This window comes from Mustela lutreola, chromosome 8 (genome assembly GCF_030435805.1).
Source record: "Mustela lutreola isolate mMusLut2 chromosome 8, mMusLut2.pri, whole genome shotgun sequence".
NCBI classification, from domain to species: Eukaryota; Metazoa; Chordata; class Mammalia; order Carnivora; family Mustelidae; genus Mustela; species Mustela lutreola.
In genome coordinates, this window is record NC_081297.1 from 62,895,535 (window position 1) to 62,913,735 (window position 18,201).

Below are 18,201 nucleotides of genomic sequence, written 5' to 3' on the forward strand. Positions count from 1 at the left end.
AGCTCATTATTAACAAAGTTACAGGCATAAAGAGTTTCTAACTACCCAAGCTCATAAATGCATCCAAATGTACCTTCTGCGTTTTTATGGGGCCAATCCTCAGATCCCCAGACACATAAAAGGGGGAAAGGGATCCACTAGCCTCAGAGGGACTCTCAGCTCCAGCTCGCCCCACTCTGCAATCCCTGCTCTTCACCCAGGAAACCATCATGTCTTGCCGCTCCTACCGAGTCAGCTCTGGGTGCCGCATGGGCAACTTCAGCTCTTGTTCTGCAGTGAGCCCCCAGAACCTGAACCGCTTCCGGGCCAGCTCTGTCTCCTGCAGGAGTGGGCCCAGCTTCCAGGGCCTTGGCAGCTTTGGTAGCCGGAGTGTCATCGCTTTTGGATCGTGCTCACCCCGGATAGCAGCTGTGGGCCCTCGTCCCATCCGCTGTGGAGTTGGCTTTGGTGCTGGCAGTGGGATGGGCTTTGGCTTCAGTGATGGGAGCAGTGCTGGTCTGGGCTTTGGGTCCAGCAGTTGTGTTGGTCTGGGATTTGGAGCCGGCAGTGGTCTTGGCTATGGCTTTGGCTACAGAGTTGGAGGATTTGGAGTCCCAGCGGCCCCATCTATCACAGCAGTGACTGTTAACCAGAGTCTGCTGACCCCCCTCAACCTGGAGATTGATCCCAATGCCCAGAGGGTGAAGAAGGATGAGAAGGAGCAAATCAAGACCCTCAACAACAAATTTGCCTCCTTCATTGACAAGGTACCTATGACAGCTCAATCTGTGGGTCTGGGTGAGAGCTAAAATGCATTGGGGTGTCCTCTTCTTTAAGAAAAAACATCCCAGGCCTGAGGCATTAGCCTTGGCCCACATCCTTCAGTAGGATTTTTGGGTCACTCTGCTGCAAAACAAGGACAATCCTGAGGAAATGCTGCAGGGTGGGATAGACAAAGACAGTGGTTGTGTCTTCCGGAGGAAAGAGGAACATCCAGCCATATATAAGGGCATCTGGATAAACTAAGACCTAGCACCTAGTCACTTAGATAAGTCTCCCAAACAGGCTAGAAACATTAGGACTTTGGGCAGATGTTGACTACGTGTTTAAAGGGCTTTATCCTTTGAGATCTTCCTGCTCTTTTTGAGATTGTCATAGTCTCTCAGATTGGGTAACCACATCTGTTCAGGCTCAGGAATGTAGAGAATGGAACTGAGAAATTTTTGCACAAAAGAAGGAATGTATACTCCTCACATGGAGTACCCAGATTCAGCTGAGTTGCCTAGATTGAGGAAAATAGTAGGAAAGCACCATGGGAAGTCATCTTCAGACTGATGAGAGAAATAGTGATGTGGAAATGATATCCTACAAACCATGTCTCCATGGAGCAGGAATCCTCTATATCTGAGAATGGAAACTCACCTCTGTGAGCTTTAGGCGCCTCATTTTTGAAATGAGGAGGCGGAGCTAATGATCCAAGTTCTCCTCCAGCTCTACAATTCTCAGCTGATGGAGTATCGGGTGGTGGATATGACTTATGACCTGAGAATTCCCACCTCCTAATACCTTATCTCCCACCCCAAAATACTTTACTCTGCTCCTCATTCCCTGCAAGGGACAGCCAATTAGTTTTTAGATAGAGGCAAATCCCAACTCAGGTAAAATCAAATTTTCCAACTTCCCAGTGGGCTGGCTTATACCTTTCTTGGAGGGTAGAGGGGAGATTGTACTGGAATGTTTTGGTTTAAAAGCTTCTGCAGTTGAGCCTGGCTGAACATGAGGAAGACCTAGTCTTCCAGCTTCTACTGAGTTAGAGGATAAATAAAAGTCAGCAGACAAGAGGACAATGTCAACCTGAGGCTGAGAGTCATCTCTGGCCACCTGAAGAACTTGTTGACATGTAAGTGACCTGTCAAGCTCTTCAGGTATCATTTCTTTGCCCCTGTGGATTTAGGTGCGGTTCTTGGAACAGCAGAATAAGCTCCTAGAAACCAAGTGGAACTTTCTCCAAGAGCAGAAATGTGCCCAGAGCAACCTGGAGCCCCTCTTCGAGAATTATATCACCAATCTGCGGAGGCAGCTGGACCTAGCAAACAGTGACCGGGCCCGGTTTGAAGCTGAGAGGAACCACATGCAGGATGTCCTTGAGGGTTTCAAGAAGAAGTAAGTGACCTCTGGACTGCATAGACCAAGGACAGGCAGGGTTTGGTCCCCAAAGCTGCTGCTATGCTCAAATAACAGCAGCTGGTTGGAACGGGATTGAATGCTGGTTTCAATACTTAGCTTAGATATAGGAGGAGGAGCAATGATATGTAGGGGAGGAAGAGGTGGTGTAGACCCTCTGTGGGTCCTGAGGAAATAGAAGTCTTGGAATTGAGCATGTGTTGTCCCTACTCTTGTCTGTGGGAAAGGGCAGTGAACTGTAGAAACAGCCCTTGGTTCTGAGAATAGTATTCAGACTCAGCAGTGAGTTGGGTCCTACTTTCTCTATGTTCAAGTGAAATGACTCCAAGTCTTTTCTAGCAGAGGAGCATAGCAATGGTCCATGTTTTCAGACCCCAAATCTAATTTGAGAAAGTAAAAGGGATTTGGAAAAACTTAGGGCCACCGACTCATAAAACGTCTTAAAGTAGAGGCAAAGTAGATGAGAATATGTAGGTGGCAATAGGGACCCATGCTCCTGGATGTAGCAGAGATATCTTAAGAGGCTCACTGGAGAGTTGCCAGTTCAGGTGAGAACTCACCCTTTCAATCTTTTTCATCCAGGTATGAAGAGGAGGTGGGATTCCGGGCCAGTGCTGAGAATGAGTTTGTGGCTCTGAAGAAGGTAAGGGAGAGCAACAGGTCCAAGCAAGCTTCTCCTCCAGACAAAAATAATGTTCCTAAGACAAAACCCACCCCCGCACCCCCCACCTGAAACTGCCCAGGCAGCCCCATGGATTCTGGGGCCACTCAATAGAGTGGAACCTCTAAGGTCATAACAGGTTCCCTCTGGAGTTCTGATTATTTAGGATTGGGTCTTCACCAGAGCAGAGCTCTGAAGAGATGACTTTTTAAGTGTCTCAGTTTTTTTTTTTTATTAATTTCTTTTCAGTGTAACAGAATTCATTGTTTATGCACCACACCCAATGCTCCATGTCATATGTGCCCTCCATAATACCCACCACCTGGATCCCCCAACCTCCCACCCCCCACCCCTTCAAAACCCTCAGATTGTTTTTCAGAGTCTATAGTCTCTCGTGATTCATCTCCCCTTCCAATTTCCCTCAACTCCCTTCTCCTCTCCATCTCCCTATGTCCTCCATGTTATTTGTTATGCTCCACAAATAAGTGAAACCATATGATGCTTGACTCTCTCTGCTTGACTTATTTCACTCAGCATCATCTCTTCTAGTCCTGTCCATGTTGATAAAAAAGTTGGGTATTCATCCTTTCTGATGGAGGCGTAATACTCCATAGTGTATATGGACCACATCTTCCGTATCCATTCGTCCGTTGAAGGGCATCTTGGTTCTTTCCACAGTTTGGTGACCGTCGCTATTGCTGCTATAAACATTGGGGTAGAGATGGCCCTTCTTTTCACTACATCTGTATCTTTGGGGTAAATACCCAGTAGTGCAATTGCAGGGTCATAGGGAAGCTCTATTTTTAATTTCTTAAGGAATCTCCACACTGTTCTCCAAAGTAGCTGCACTAACTTGCATTCCCACCAACAGTGTAAGAGTGTTCCCCTTTCTCCACATCCTCTCCAACACATGTTGTTTCCTGTCTTGCTAATTTTGGCCATTCTAACTGGTGTAAGGTGGTATCTCAATGTGGTTTTAATTTAAATCTCCCTGATGGCTAGTGATGATGAACATTTTTTCAAGAGTCTCAGATTTTAAAAGGGTGGAGATCTTAGATTATCCATATTCTCCTTGCTTATAAATAGGCATTTAAAAATGTCCTGTACCCCTGGAGATAAAAATATATTATATGTTTATAAAAAATTTTAAAAATTTTTAAAAAATAAATTTTTTTAAATAAAAATAAATAAAAAATAAAAATGAAAGTGAAAAAAAAATGTCCAGGAGCCCCCAAAAGAGTTTTCATGTTGTAGTAGGAAGAAGAACAATCATCACTAAAGTGCATTCCAAGGACACTCCTACTTATTCCAAAGCCTGGCCTGGCCCTGTGTGGATTGGCCTGATCTTTCCACCCACCTCCAGACCCTGCCAAGTTTAAACAGAGCATAAGTAATGACCATTTTCACTTCTCCCTTTTATACAGGATGTGGATACAGCTTTCTTAAATAAGTCTGATCTAGAAACCAATGTGGATACCCTAACTCAGGAAATTGACTTTCTGAAAACTCTATACATGGCGGTAAGCATCCATCCCCTCTGAGACAAACAAGGAGATCAATGCTTGGCCTGGACTCCGGGGGGCTTTGTCTGGACTAGCATTATTTCTAACATTTAGTATTGTACATCTTCTTCCCATTCCAATCTACTACCCTCTATTTGATGTATCTACAAATAGAGAAAGGAAGGTAAGCATTCAGGCTTCTCAGCAGGTCTATGAATAAACTCCTTAGATCTATGATCCAACTCCTCGTTGACCAATCCAAAGAGAGGTCTAAGAGGTCACTTCCTCTCTACCAATCAGAAGACTCTGGAAAACTGATTTGATAGTAGATGTAAGAAAAACTGTGTTTGACCTAATTAGCTAAATGAACTAGTTATCTTTTGCTTGGTAAGTGGTCTGTTTGGTCTGGTACAGAGCCAGCCAGAGCTAATGTCTGGCTTTGAGCAGAAAGGCATCAGAAAGTTCCATCTGGAGCCCCTGGTTCTATTAAGGACTTGAGACAGAGAAATTCCTAGACCAACATGTTCTAGAATATTATCAACTCTCAATGATCCACGACCAGCACAGTCACTTTGTGGATAAGCCAAGGAAAACTTCAACCCTAGTATGGTTATCATTCTCCTCTGCCAAGTTCCTAGGCCCCACATATTCACCTATGCAAATAAGGAGTTAAAGGCACATCTTCAAGTATATAACAAGGGTTTCAATTCACACTGAAATGGTTCTTGGTTCATGTCTTTTTCTCTGTCCTCGGTTTGGATGGGCAGCTCCATCACTTTGCTCTGAACAAAAGAGCAATGCTCTCCGCTCCTGAAGACACTCCTGGGGCCTCTCTGGCACAGTCCTGGTCACTGATGGGACTCTGAGCCCAACTGTCTTGTTCATCCTCCAATACAGGAAATCCAGTTGCTGCAGTCACACATCTCAGAGACATCAGTCATCGTGAAGATGGACAACAGCCGGGACCTGAATGTTGATGGTATCATCGATGAAATCAAAGCCCAATATGAAGAGGTTGCCAGGCGCAGTCGGGCTGATGCTGAGGCCTGGTATCAGACCAAGGTGGGAAGAGGTTTGGGGGGCTAAGGAAGGGGTATAGGCAGCTCTAGAGTAAGACTCTTGTATGACAGAGGAGACCCAGTGGAAGTTGAAGGCCACCAAGTCAGTTGGGGCTGTGGTCTCCACTCAAACTTTGGACCTCCTAACTCTCCCTCTCCCACCCACAGTATGAGGAGATGCGGGTGACAGCTGGACAACACTGTGACAACCTGCGCAACACACGGAATGAAATCAATGAGCTGACCCGTCTGATCCAGAGACTGAAGGCAGAGATCGAGCACGCCAAAGCTCAGGTAGGCAAAGGAGAGGAGAGAAAGCCCCAGCGGGAGGAGAGGGGGCTGTGTTTCTAGCCCCAACCAGGGATCCCCCGTCCCTGCCAAAGCCCACCTGCATGCCACCCTTCCTGCAGAGAGCCAAACTGGAGGCTGCAGTGGCCGAGGCAGAGCAGCAGGGCGAGGCGGCCCTCAATGATGCCAAGTGCAAGCTGGCGGATCTAGAGGGTGCCCTGCAGCAGGCCAAGCAGGACATGGCCCGGCAGCTGCGCGAGTACCAAGAGCTGATGAACATCAAGCTGGCCCTGGACATCGAGATCGCCACCTACAGACGCCTGCTGGAGGGCGAGGAGATCCGGTGAGAGCTCTCAGTGCAGCCAGAGGGAGTGATGGTATCAAGAATAACTAAATTGGGGAGGGGCCAGATGAAGAACTGCCAGATTGAGCCATCTCTAGAGGTAGTAGTACCTTCTCTGCAAACATTACTCAGGTTGCCCTTCCCAGGGAATCAGAAGATGATTCTATATTTTTGCCTCCAAAATACAAGTTTGTAGACAAGCTGCACCAGAATCAAAGGATATTTTGCGTGAGTGGTTGTCTGTTTAAAAACAATAATAAGACCACATTTCCTCCAATATTTTGATTCAATAGTTTGGGGACAGAGTCTAGGAATGTGTGTTTTTTCAAAGCTGTCAGGATGGCTTGTAAGCTAGGGGTAAGAACAAACAGTCCACTCTGCCAAGAAGTCCCTTCTTACAGCACCAGCTTTTCAGGGAATGACACTGCTTGTGATCTTACTTACTTCTTTCTCTCCCCAGAATCTGTGAAGGTGTTGGACCAGTAAACATATGTAAGAAACTTAATCTTTCTCCTCTTCACATTCCTCTCCTCGGGCTCTGTATATTTCCTTTAAACTCAGGCTCATGTTGGGATCAGGAGCCCATGCTGGGCTTGCTAGCCATGACAGTCAAGGGAGCAAGGACCATCTAGCCTCTGGTCTGGGAACATCACTTAGCTGAGGTCTGAGATCTCCCCAGAGCCTTCATTCCCTAGAGAAAACAATCACAAAGGTTTATAGGGCAAAACAGAGGGGAGAGAGTTCCAGAAGAAAGTCAGACTTTTTCCTTTAAGTGGTCTTGTCCTTCAGGGACAAAGGCCAAAGAAGGAATGAAAAGACCTGTGCTGAGGAGTTACCCCCACACCTGCCAGGCAAAATATTATTTGTGCCCAAAGCATGCAGGAGATTATGCTGGGCACTGTGGGGCTTGAAGGGGTAGGTGGGGGAGCTAGGCACAAGGAAGGCAAGACCAGCCCCTGCTCTCTAGAATCAAAATAATTTTGAGGTGAGCCCTATCTATTGTCAACCTATGCCTCAAAGCCCTGAAGAGAAGAATAAGCATTAGCACCCCCCTTTTAAGCTCACTTAGAGAAAATAGCTGGTTTACCAGAAGTCCCAAAGTTAGTCAATGGCACCGTCAGAATTCAAACCCAGATATCTGGTCCCAAAGTACAAATCTACAAAGATGCATGGTGCCCTGAGAGATACACTGGGTGGGCCAGGCAGTCAAAGCTACTCATCCTTGGATGACCTGCCCTCTGGGAGGAGGAGGCAGCAGGGAGTGGCTTTCTGCATGAGATCAAGCTTGAGTGGAGGTCACAGATGGTAGAAAGGATTCTGGTAAGAGGAGAGGGAAGGACGGGGGACCCTCCACAGACAGGTCTGGTCTAAGCAAGCTTTAGTGGGATTGGCCTCCTGGGGTATGGAGGTATGTCCAGTGGATACCAGAGGGCTATAGAACAGAGACATCAATGGGTCAGGAGAGAACTGGCAAGGGACTCCTTTTGGAGGGACAATATGGGGACCCCCAAGGAGCATGATATAGTCGAGAAGAGAAGCCCCATGGCTTCATTGGGGCTACCACTCCAGTTGCCTGGGTAATCCAGCTTACCACCCAACCTGACTTCAGCCATATATAAACGACAGTCAAATATTACTATATGCGACCTGGGGAATTAGCCGAATTCTTCCATTTTCATCTGAATGTTTAACTTTAGTGGAGTCATGGCCTTTGAGTCACACAGACAAGAGAAGGGAAAAGTGGGTATTGTCTGTGTAGGCAATAGGAACCACTTCCCCTGGTGACACCAGTCCTGTCCCCTCCACTCCTGCTACCAGCAGTGAGCATGGAAGATTGGACCCCAGGTGTGGGCAGCCTGCCTCACTGACTGTTTCCTCTCCCTCCTGCAGCCGTGAGCAGCTCCCGGGGTGGTATAGTGTGTGGGCCTGAGCCCCTGGTCGCCAGCTCCACACTCTCCCGCTGTGGAGTCACCTTCTCGGGCAGCAGTGGCATCCGGCCCAGCGGCACCTGCAGCTCCAGCCTGGGTGGGGCCCGGGTCATCAAGGCCAGTGGGGACCTGCTAAGTGCAGGCTCCCGGGGTGGCTCAGTGCTCATGGGCGAGGCCCCCAGCACCCCCTGCCCGCTGCCCACCGAGGGGAATTTCAGCAGCTGCAGTGGGGGCCGAAGTAGCCGCAGCTCCAGCGTCCGCTTCATGTCCACCACCACCTCCCATCGGACCAAGTACTGAGAGGCCAGCGTCAGTGAGCCACCGCCCAAGGAAGAGCCATCTCAGTGTCACCTGCTTCTGTCCCAGAGACGTCTAGACTCTGGGTCAAAGGGGGATCCAGCTACCACACCTGCCAGGAAGGCAACGCAGCTCTCCCCAGGGATGGATCTGCCTGGCCCCTGTCCTCGGGGGGATTTTTTTGCCACCTAGGTGCTGTGTCTACAACTCCAGTAGACTGGCTTCTCCTTGACTCCACATTTCTGCTTCTTGGATCACTCTTCACCATTCTTGAACAGCATGAAGAAAGGTACATTCCATACAGTTACACAAATCAGTGCACCAGGGAGAAAAAGAACAGTTCAAAGCCAAAAATAATGTGCGTGGGCTCTATTGCCCTCCATTGCTTTGGATTAATTTGGAGAATGGAGAGTTGACTGCCCACCCTGCAGGTGTCTTTAGCCCCTGCCTTTTGCTTCCTTCTTCCTTTCTCTGACAGGAGAAGATTCTTTCCTTTTCTTCCTCACCCAAAAGGATCCACAGTCGTTGGTGGCCCAAAGGATCCCTAAGTTCTGTGAGATGGTTCTTCTCTGAGTGGCAAATGTCCTTGTTGCTTCTCTTCCTGCATTTTTGGTTTAGTGTGCATGTGGGTGCACAGTACCTGTGGGGCTGGGGAGCAGATGGAGCATGAGCTCTGCTCTGCTGCATGGACCCTGTCCCTGTGGTGGTATGAAGGAGGCCTGACCCTGTCCACCGCAGGGGGGGTTATGTCTGCAAGCTCCAGTGAGGTCTGGGTGGGCAGGGTGCCGGTTTGTACTGTTCTTTGCATTGCTGGGTTTTCAATAAACTTGCCAAGCTAACATCACTAGGACTCTGGCTTCTCCTACTGGTTCACACTGCCCATAGGAGAGATTGCCTTCTAGACTCCACCAGCCAACCAGCTTATCCCCGCCCCCCCTCCATCCTGCCAGTGACTTGCCAAGGACAGAGGCTGGACAAAGGGGAGGCACGAAGTGCTCAGGCCCTTCCCTGCAGGGGCTCTCAGCTCAGTACAGGAGAGGAGAAATGCGGCAAAGGCCTTGAGAACAAGGACGCTGCAGCCCACTCCTCTCCAAGTGTTATCTCATACCAGTTGACCAACACTCATCCTTCTACCAGTTTCCTAGGTCTTTCCCTAACCCAGCTTCCTCTGGGACCATTGCAGGATACTCATCCTTCTGCCCTCAGACTTGTCTTCATCCAGCAAACTCACCATGATGCTGTTAGAAAGGCCTTACATAGAAAACTGATCATAGGTCTCCCCTACCTGTAATCCTCAGTGGCTACTCATTGATTTCCAGAAGAACCCAAACTTCTTAACATGGCATACAAGCCCTGAGTGATCTGCCCATATACTTCTACTCCATGACATCCCTCCATGCACCCCGCTGTGGCCTCTCATACTTTACTCATTCACCCATTTCATTGTGAAATGCTTACTATATGCCAGGTATGATGCTGGGAAAACAGCAGCGAACAAGACTTGGCCCTTGTCATCCGAGAGCTTACAGTCCAGGCTGACAGATGGACAGTTAGACAAGCACTTACGTCCTGATTTGCTAAATGCTGTGTTAAGAGTAAAATTGACATAGCAACGCACAGAGGAGAGGCCCAACCTAGACTTGAAGCATCACTAAGAGCTTCCTGTAGGATGTCATGTCACAGCAAAGACGGGAAGGATGATGAATTAGCCACAGTAAGAAGGAGGCAGTGCTCCAATCAGGGGATACAGTCTGTGCAAAACCAGAGAGGCTGGAGAGAACATGCCCAGTTTCGGGATCTCGCTGGGGCTGAATATAACATAGCCTCCAAGTGATAGCTCATATGGGGGTAGGAATCAGCCAAGGGGCACTCTTGACCAGCGCCCAGGGCACATGTCTCACACAGTGACTGCCTCTCTGCTTCACCTCTAGAGTCCTCCTCAGAGAGCAAGAAGCACACCTTTCATCTTTATAAATTCTCCCTTGCCCAAACCTCAGCCTGAGAATGTACAGGTTGCTCTGCTCCCAGCCTGAGACTTGCCTGACCCTGGACTCACTCACTCACTAACTCCTGATTCTGGGAGCTCCACACTAGCCACCTCATCTGCCATATGTGAAGTCACACACACCCCTCAAGTGGCAGCAACGTCAAGGCAGCACCTGTCTGGCCTCGGTGCCTCTCCACAGCCAGACTTACATCTACCCTGTGCTGGTTATCAATTTATTGCCTTAGTTCCAAATTCACCCTTATTGCTTCCCCTGTTAAAACAAATCTCATCCTTCTAGATATTTTCCTTTGCTAGCTGGCAGATGCTACTTAAGCCTCGTGGGTAGGCATTTCCCAGGATGATGGAGAGACACTGCAGGAGTAGGATTTTCCTTCCATTGAGTTCTCTCAGCGGTGTCTCTACTGCCAGATTCCTGCAGCACAGACAACTTCTATAATGCTTTCTCCAACACTCTAGAAGGTGGATTTCTGGTAAGCTCTGGATGGGAGGTTCCAGCAAGTTCCACTGATGCAGCATCACAGTGACTTCTCTAGAATCCAGTGAGCAGTGCTGTGCCCTGTCCAGTGAGATTGGGACCTTAGTCCTGCCTTTTCCTTGGGGCCTTAGAGGTAGAGACTGTCCCTTATTATCTGTCATTCTATACTCTTTAGAGTTCTCTGGACTTCTTACTCACCAACCTTTCATGACTCCAACCCCAATATTAACTGTATTAAACTTCCCCTGTTTGGGGCGCCTGGGTGGCTCAGTGGGTTAACCCGCTGCCTTCGGCTCAGGTCATGATCTCAGGGTCCTGGGATTGAGTCCCGCATCGGGATCTCTGCTCAGCAGGGAGCCTGCTTCCTCCTCTCTCTCTCTGCCTGCCTCTCTGCCTACTTGTAATCTCTCTCTGTCAAATAAATAAATAAAAATCTTTAAAAAAAAAAAAAAAAAAAACTTCTCCTGTTCTTTTGCTGTGTTCTATTATCACCTATCAGACCCTGACTGATACATGCTACTTGGGCAGCATTGCTTCCAGCCTCTAGGGTTAGACAGCAAGCCAACACTGGAACTCTTCAGGCTCCAGTCATTAGTTTCTTTTCCCTCTTTGTCCTACCCCATAGGTGATCTCACCCAATCAGTGTTATGGCTTTACATGTCATCCATATGTCGATGACTCCTGAGTTTGTTTCTCCAGCCCAGACCTTCCATTAACTACAGGCTGTATATACAGACACAAATCACTAACATCTCCATTTGTAAAGCTAATAAGCATCTGAAACTAAACATGTCCAGAAGCAAATTCTTCACCTTCCTTCTTCCCCCTCTATGCTACTCCTTCCATATTAAGGGCATCTCCATTCAATTGTGTAACCCAAAAAAACACTTCAGAATCATTTTTAGAGATTTCATTTATTTATTTGACAGAGATCACAAGTAGGCAGAGGCAGAGAGAGAGAGAGGAGGAAGCAGGTTCCCTGCTGATCAGAGAGCCTGGTGCAGGGCTCGATCCCAGGACCCTGAGATCATGACCCGAGCTGAAGGCAGAGGCTTCAACCCACCAGGCGCCCCACTTCAGAATCATTTTTAAACCTTCTCTCTTCTCACAGCCCCATATTTAATCCATCAACAAATCTCATTGGGTTAACCTTCAAATAATATCTAGAATCCAACCACGTCTCACCACCTCTGTGACTAATGCTGGGGTCCAAACCACCACCACCCCTGCCTGGATTGCTGCAGTAGCTTCCTATCTGGACCCTCTACTTTCCTCTTACCCTTCCTGAGCATGTTTTCAAAAAGCAGCCATGGTGATCCTGTTAAAACTAAGTTGACTTCCAGTTGCATCCATGATGGAATAAGCTTATTATAGCCTGTCCCTCCCACTGATTGCAACAAAAAACTCTGGATAAAATCCAGCACGACTATTAGAGGACTCTAAAAAGTATGTAAAAGCTAGTAGATCATGATGGGAAGAAAAAGCTTGAAGAAGCAACCATGTATGTTGCTCTCCTCACACGACAGGCTCCATGATAAGGCTGTGAGCCGTCAACATGGTCAATTAGAACTCTAATAGAAATCCCATTTTTCTAACCAGAGGCAGCAGGAAAGGGGGCCCCAGTGGGCTGGAAAATACAGGCAGGGAATCCTCATGTTTTACTCTTTTCTTTCATGGCTTTTCCCTGAGAGCAAATCCCAGTCACAAAGCTATGCAGCAGCCATGATACGGCAGCAGAAATTCCAAGACAAACATGATCTTTCTCAGGAGGATCCAGAAAAAGAGACCCCCACCCATGAGGGAAGGAGTGAGAGAGAAAACTGGAGGGGCGGATTCCTCTGTGTGTAAATCCACACATGTACAAGTCCTGGGCTCTCCCGTGAGCCACACATGCATGAGAGACCCAAATAGCATGCCAAAGCTTTGAAAACTGAAGTAACGTTTAAGTTGCTACCCACGTTACAGAAAAACCCTAAGTGGAATAGACACAGGACAGACAAAAATCACAAAGAAAGAAAGGCTTGAAAATTGAAATTGAACTAAGTTTCCCACAGACAAAGAATTTTCAGTCTGAACCTAATTAAGCAGATTCCCTATTAGGCAAACAAAATAAAACAAAAAATTCTTCAGAGGGTTTTAGCAGGACCAAGAGTCTATACATCATAATATTTTAAATGTTCAAGATACTATCTAAAATGATTTTGACATCAAGGAATCAGGAAAATGTGATCAGTTTTCTGGGGTAAAGAATATCAACAGATGCCAGCCCCAAGATGTTACAGATGTTGGAGTTATCACACAAAGATTTTAAATCACTATTACTATTAAATCACTATTACAATCATGTTCCACAGGATAAAGGTAAGAACACTTGAAGTGAATTAAAAGGTAGCACTTCTCAGCAGAAAATAAAAACTATAAAACCAGAACCAAATGGGAATTTAAGAACTAAAAAAATACATTTAAAATTTAAAAGTCATTAATGTGCTCTATAGCAAAAAGGAAAGGACAAAAGAAAGTCAATAACTGGGGCGCCTGGGTGGCTCAGTGGGTTAAGCCGCTGCCTTCGGTTCAGGTCATGATCTCAGGGTCCTGGGATCGAGCCCCACATTGGGCTCTCTGCTCAGCAGGGAGCCTGCTTCCTCCTCTCTCTCTCTGCCTGCTTCTCTGCCTACTTATGATCTCTGTCTGTCAAATAAATAAATAAAATCTTTAAAAAAAAGTTATTGTCTTCAATAACTTGAAGACAGAGCAATAGAAATTGAGAAAGAGAAAGAGAAAACCTGAAGAATAAAGAGAAAAAAAATTGAAAAGAATATTTGAAGATAGAGAAAAATGATACATTATGTATATATATACCAGATTTTTCATCAGAAACTATAAAAGGCTGGGAGCACCTGGGTGGCTCAGTCAGTTAAGCATCTGCCTTTGGTTCAGGTCATGGTCTCAGGGTCCTGGGACTGAACCCCAAGTCAGCTCCCTGCTCAGCGGGGAATCTGCTTCTCCCTCTCCCTCTGCCACCCCATTCATGCTAATGCACACTCTGTCTCTCAAATAAATAAATAGAAGTTTTTTTAAAAAGAAACTATAAAAGGCTGAAGAAAATGAGCAAATTCTTTAAAGTGCTGAGGGGGAGGTTTGGGGAGAGGAGGATTGCCAACCCAGAATTCTATAGCCAGCAAAAGTATTCTTAAGAAGTATGGGGAGGGGGGGAATAGAAAGACATTCTAAGAAGAAAACTAAGGGAATTTGCCATCTGCAAACCTGCTCTAAAAGTAAGGCTAAAACTCTTCAGTATGAAATGGAATGGGGAACCTGGGTGGCTCAGTCAGTAAGGCGTCTGCCTTTGGCTCAGGTCATGACCTCAGGGCCCTAAGACTGAGCCCTGCCTCAGACTCCCCGTTCAGTGGGGAGCCTGTTTCTCCTTTTCCCTCTCCCTCTGCCCTCTCACCTTCTCTCATGCTCTCTCTATCTCAAATAAATAAATAAAATCTAGAAGAAGGGAAAGAAGGAAGGAAGGAGGGAAGGAAGGAAATTATACCAGAGAGAAACATAGAACTTCAGGGATAAAGGAAGAGCAACAGAAATGGTAAATACTGGATAAATATAAGACTACTTTCCTTCTCATATATTCTTTAAAATATATATCTGACTCTTAAAAACAAAAATTATAACATTGTCTGGTGGAGTTTCAGTGTATACAGATGAATATCTGCAACAACTATAACATTTTTCATGAAGTAACAAAATAGTAACTTCTGGTAGACTGTGAAACATTAGATTATGTACATGGTAATCTCTAGAATAACCACTAAAAAAAAAATACAAAGATATATACTCTTAAAGATTAAAAAAAACAAGGAATACTGCCATCAGGAAAACGATATTCTATGGTTAAAGGGGTCAATTCAACAAGAAGACCTAACAATTCTAAATGTGTATGAACCTAACAACAGAGCTTCAAAATACATGAAGCACAAAGTGATAGAGCTGAAAGGCAAAACGGACAAATCCACAATTATACTTGATTTAAACACTTTTTTCTTAGTAATCAACAGAACAAGTAGACAGAAAAACAATAAGAATACCTGAACAGAAGACCTGAACAACACTGTCAGTCAGCCTGACAACTGACATTTATAGAACATTCCACCCAAAAACAGAAAAACTCACATTTTCTCAAGTGACAACAAGGAACATTCACCAAAATAGGTCATTTCCGGCCATAAAACAAATCTTAACAAGTTTAAAAAACTCAACCCCATATGAAACATGTTCTGTGACCATAATGTTATTAAATTATGAGATATCAGAATATCAGAACACTATCTGGAGAATATCCATAAATACTTAAAAATCAAGCAACATACTTCTAAATAACAAACAGATCAAGAGGAATCAAAAGGGAAGTTAGAAAATATTTTAATTGAGTCAAAGTGAAAACACAGCATATCAAAATTTCAGGATGCAGCTAACACAGGTATTAGAGGGAAATTTATCACATTGGATACTTAACTTAGAATGGAAAGAAGGTCTCAAATCAATTATTTAAGCTTCCCTTTTAAGAAATCAGGAAAAGAGGGGTCCCTGGGTGCCTCAGTTGATTAGGTGTCTGACTCTTGATTTCAGCTCAGGTCATGATCTCAGAGTTGTGAGACTGAGCCCAACGCCAGGCTCCACGCTGGGCATGGAGTTTGGCTGGGTTTCTCTCTCTCCCTCTGACCCTCCCCCCACCTCTCTCAAAAGGAATAAAGGAAGAAAGGAAGGAAACAAAATGAAACTAGGAAACAAATAGCAAGGTTAACACAAGGCAAGCAGAGGAAAGGAGATAATAAAGAAAAGAGCAGAAAACAATGACATTAAAAGCAGACAGACAAAGCAACACAACTGAAAACTGCTTCTTTAGGAAGACTGATAAAATGGGTAAACCTCTAGCCAAGCTGAACAAGGGGTGGGGAAAGAGAAGGCAAAAATTAACACCAGCAAGAGCAAAAGAGGGACATCTCTATGGACACGGCAGATACTAAAAGGATAATAAAGGAATACTACAAACAGATTTATGCAAAAAAAATCTGGGAACTTAGAGGAAATGGATTAACTCATTGAAAAACACAAATTACCAAAGCTTGTTCAAGAAAAAAATAATAACCCCTCCCCCCAAAAAAGAAAAAAATAACCCAAATACAGGACCAGCTTTATGGGCATGTGTGATATTGTGATTTGTAATCAGAAATAGATATTCGGCTTTCATCCTTTTCCTGGCACAGGGGTCCTAAAACCCTTGGAATTTCCTAAGCGGGGAGAGTGATAAAGTTGTCTTTCGTTATATTAATAAGCTGACTTTTAGACTGTACCTAAGGAGAGAGGCTAGTTGGGGGTAGGGAGAGAGGGACACACCTAACCAGTGATTAGAGGGTTCGAACTTCCCAAAGAGGGGAGAAGGGCTGGAGGTTGAATGGATCAATCATGACTATATACCGAAGCCTCCATCAAAACCCAAAGCACTGGGTTCAGAGCGCTTCTAGGTTGGTGAACACATGGAGATGTGGGGAGAGTGGCAAGTATAGAGAGGGCCTGGAAGCCACACACCCTTCCCCACACCTCTTCCTGGGTTACATCCTTTTATAATAAACCAGTAATCTAGTAAGCAAAGCATTTCTCTGAGTTCTGTGAGCTGCTGTAGCCAACAGATAGGATCCAGAGAAGGGGTCTTTGGAAGCTCCAATCTATAGCTGGTAGCTCAGCAGTCCAGGTAACAACCGGGGGGTGCGGGTGGCACGGAGCGGGTGCTAGAGGACTGAAGCCTTAACTCATGGAATCCAATGTTATCTCCGGGTAGATAATGTCAGCATTGAGTTGAACTGGAGGACATTCAGCTGCTGTCCAAGAATTGCTTGTTGGTGTGCGAACCCCCTGTGCACACACACATCAGAATTGTGACCAGAATTCTTAGTGTGTGCCCTGTGCAAAATCACCCAGGGTCCTATGCCACAGAATGCCCCACACATGGTTTACTGACTACTATCATTAAAATCTTGAAATCTGAAATTTTTGAAAATGCTGAAAATTCTTAATTTTCAACAATAGGCCACACTGAGCCCCATAAATTGTGTAACCAGTCCTACCTGAATGGCTGTAGGTCTACTAAAGGAATTGAATGTATAGTTTCACATCTCACAACAAAAAAGTCAGGCCCAGTTAAGCATCTGCCTTCCGCTCAGGTCATGGTCCCAGCGTCCCGGGATAGAGCCCCGCATTGGACTCCCTGCTCAGCAGGGAGCCTGCTTCTCCCTCTGCCTGCCAGTCCCCCTGCTTGTGCATGTGTGCTCTCTCTCTCTCTCTCTGTCAAATAATAAGTAAATAAAACTTCAAACTAAATAAATAACATGCTTTAAGTATTACTTACAGTAGCACCCCAAAAGTGACACACTTCAGTGTAAGCCTTCACCAAGTGTAGGAAGGACCCCAGTGCTGAAAACCACAAGCAACAATGAAAAGTCAAAGAAGATGAAGAAATAGAGAAGACTCTTTTCAGGAACTGGAAGATTCAATATTGTTAGGAGGTCAACTGCCCCCCCCGAAACCCATCCCCGGTCACAATATGGGGTTCAAACCCAAGGGCTCCGGTGTGGGCAGAACCCCGTCAGATCCCTGGCCCTCAGCTTACTAGTCCCAAGACCAGAGTCATAAAGCCTAAGCAGCCATGTTCCATGCTGTAACTCACTTGCTTCTTTCAATGACAATATATGTAAGAAGTACTTTTATTCTTCCCTCTTAAGAGTCCTTTATTATTACTTGACAGATGATGAAACCAAGGCCCAGAGAGGCTGAGTGGTGGAAGCAGCGGCATCCAGACTCCAGTGTCTTACTTCGACCCTTCATCTCACTAAGCCTTTTGCCTGTCAAGTGGGAAAATCGCTCCTACGTCAAAGAGTCACTGTGGATATGACACACAGTGACATAACCCAGGTGCTCAGGGCCCAGCCCAGTGCCCAGTTGGGTACGCAAATGTCTGCTATTGTTTTGGTCATGGCAACAGTGGTTCTAGTGTTTCGGCTGATGCGGACGAGCTATGTTCAGCAGCCCCACCCTTCCAGCAGCAAACAGGGGCGGATGCTGAAGTGTCCGCAGACTGTTTCTGGGATCTTCCTCCCAGCGGTGGGGGTCTGCTGCCCCCTGCTGGCCGCCGGCTTCCCGGGAGGCCCTACCCAGAATTTTCCAAGTACACTGACTGATGCTGCCAACAGCTTAGAGACTTTTATACCAATTTTTTCCTCCAAAATTGTGCTCAAGATACAAACATTGTAACAACGAATAGCAAATTTGAAAGAAAAATCCTCTGTCTCACCAGACCCAACAGAGCCCTGTTTCCACCGTTCTGGGTTTTCATCAGGCTTCGTTCCCACAGGGGCTCCCCAAACCACCACCCTCACACAGGAAAAAGCTGCGGTGGGCTCTGAGTCCCAAGGGCTTGAAAC

At 46.1% G+C, this 18,201-nt stretch overlaps 1 protein-coding gene across 2 annotated transcripts; it reads left to right on the forward strand.

Annotated features, from left to right (window-relative positions):
* Positions 1-209: 209 nt before the first annotated feature.
* On the forward strand, positions 210-8,388 carry KRT84 (keratin 84). Of its 2 annotated transcripts, XM_059185270.1 has the most exons (10): positions 210-420; positions 541-746; positions 1,934-2,142; positions 2,746-2,806; positions 4,249-4,344; positions 5,224-5,388; positions 5,553-5,678; positions 5,795-6,015; positions 6,476-6,507; positions 7,906-8,388. In XM_059185270.1, the coding sequence occupies exons 1-10, from the start codon at positions 210-212 to the stop codon at positions 8,241-8,243; spliced, it is 1,665 nt and encodes a 554-aa protein (XP_059041253.1). In that variant the 3' UTR covers positions 8,244-8,388. The 2 variants fall into 2 exon arrangements, with proteins under 2 accessions (XP_059041253.1, XP_059041252.1); XM_059185269.1 differs by having other exon boundaries at positions 210-746.
* Positions 8,389-18,201: the final 9,813 nt, after the last annotated feature.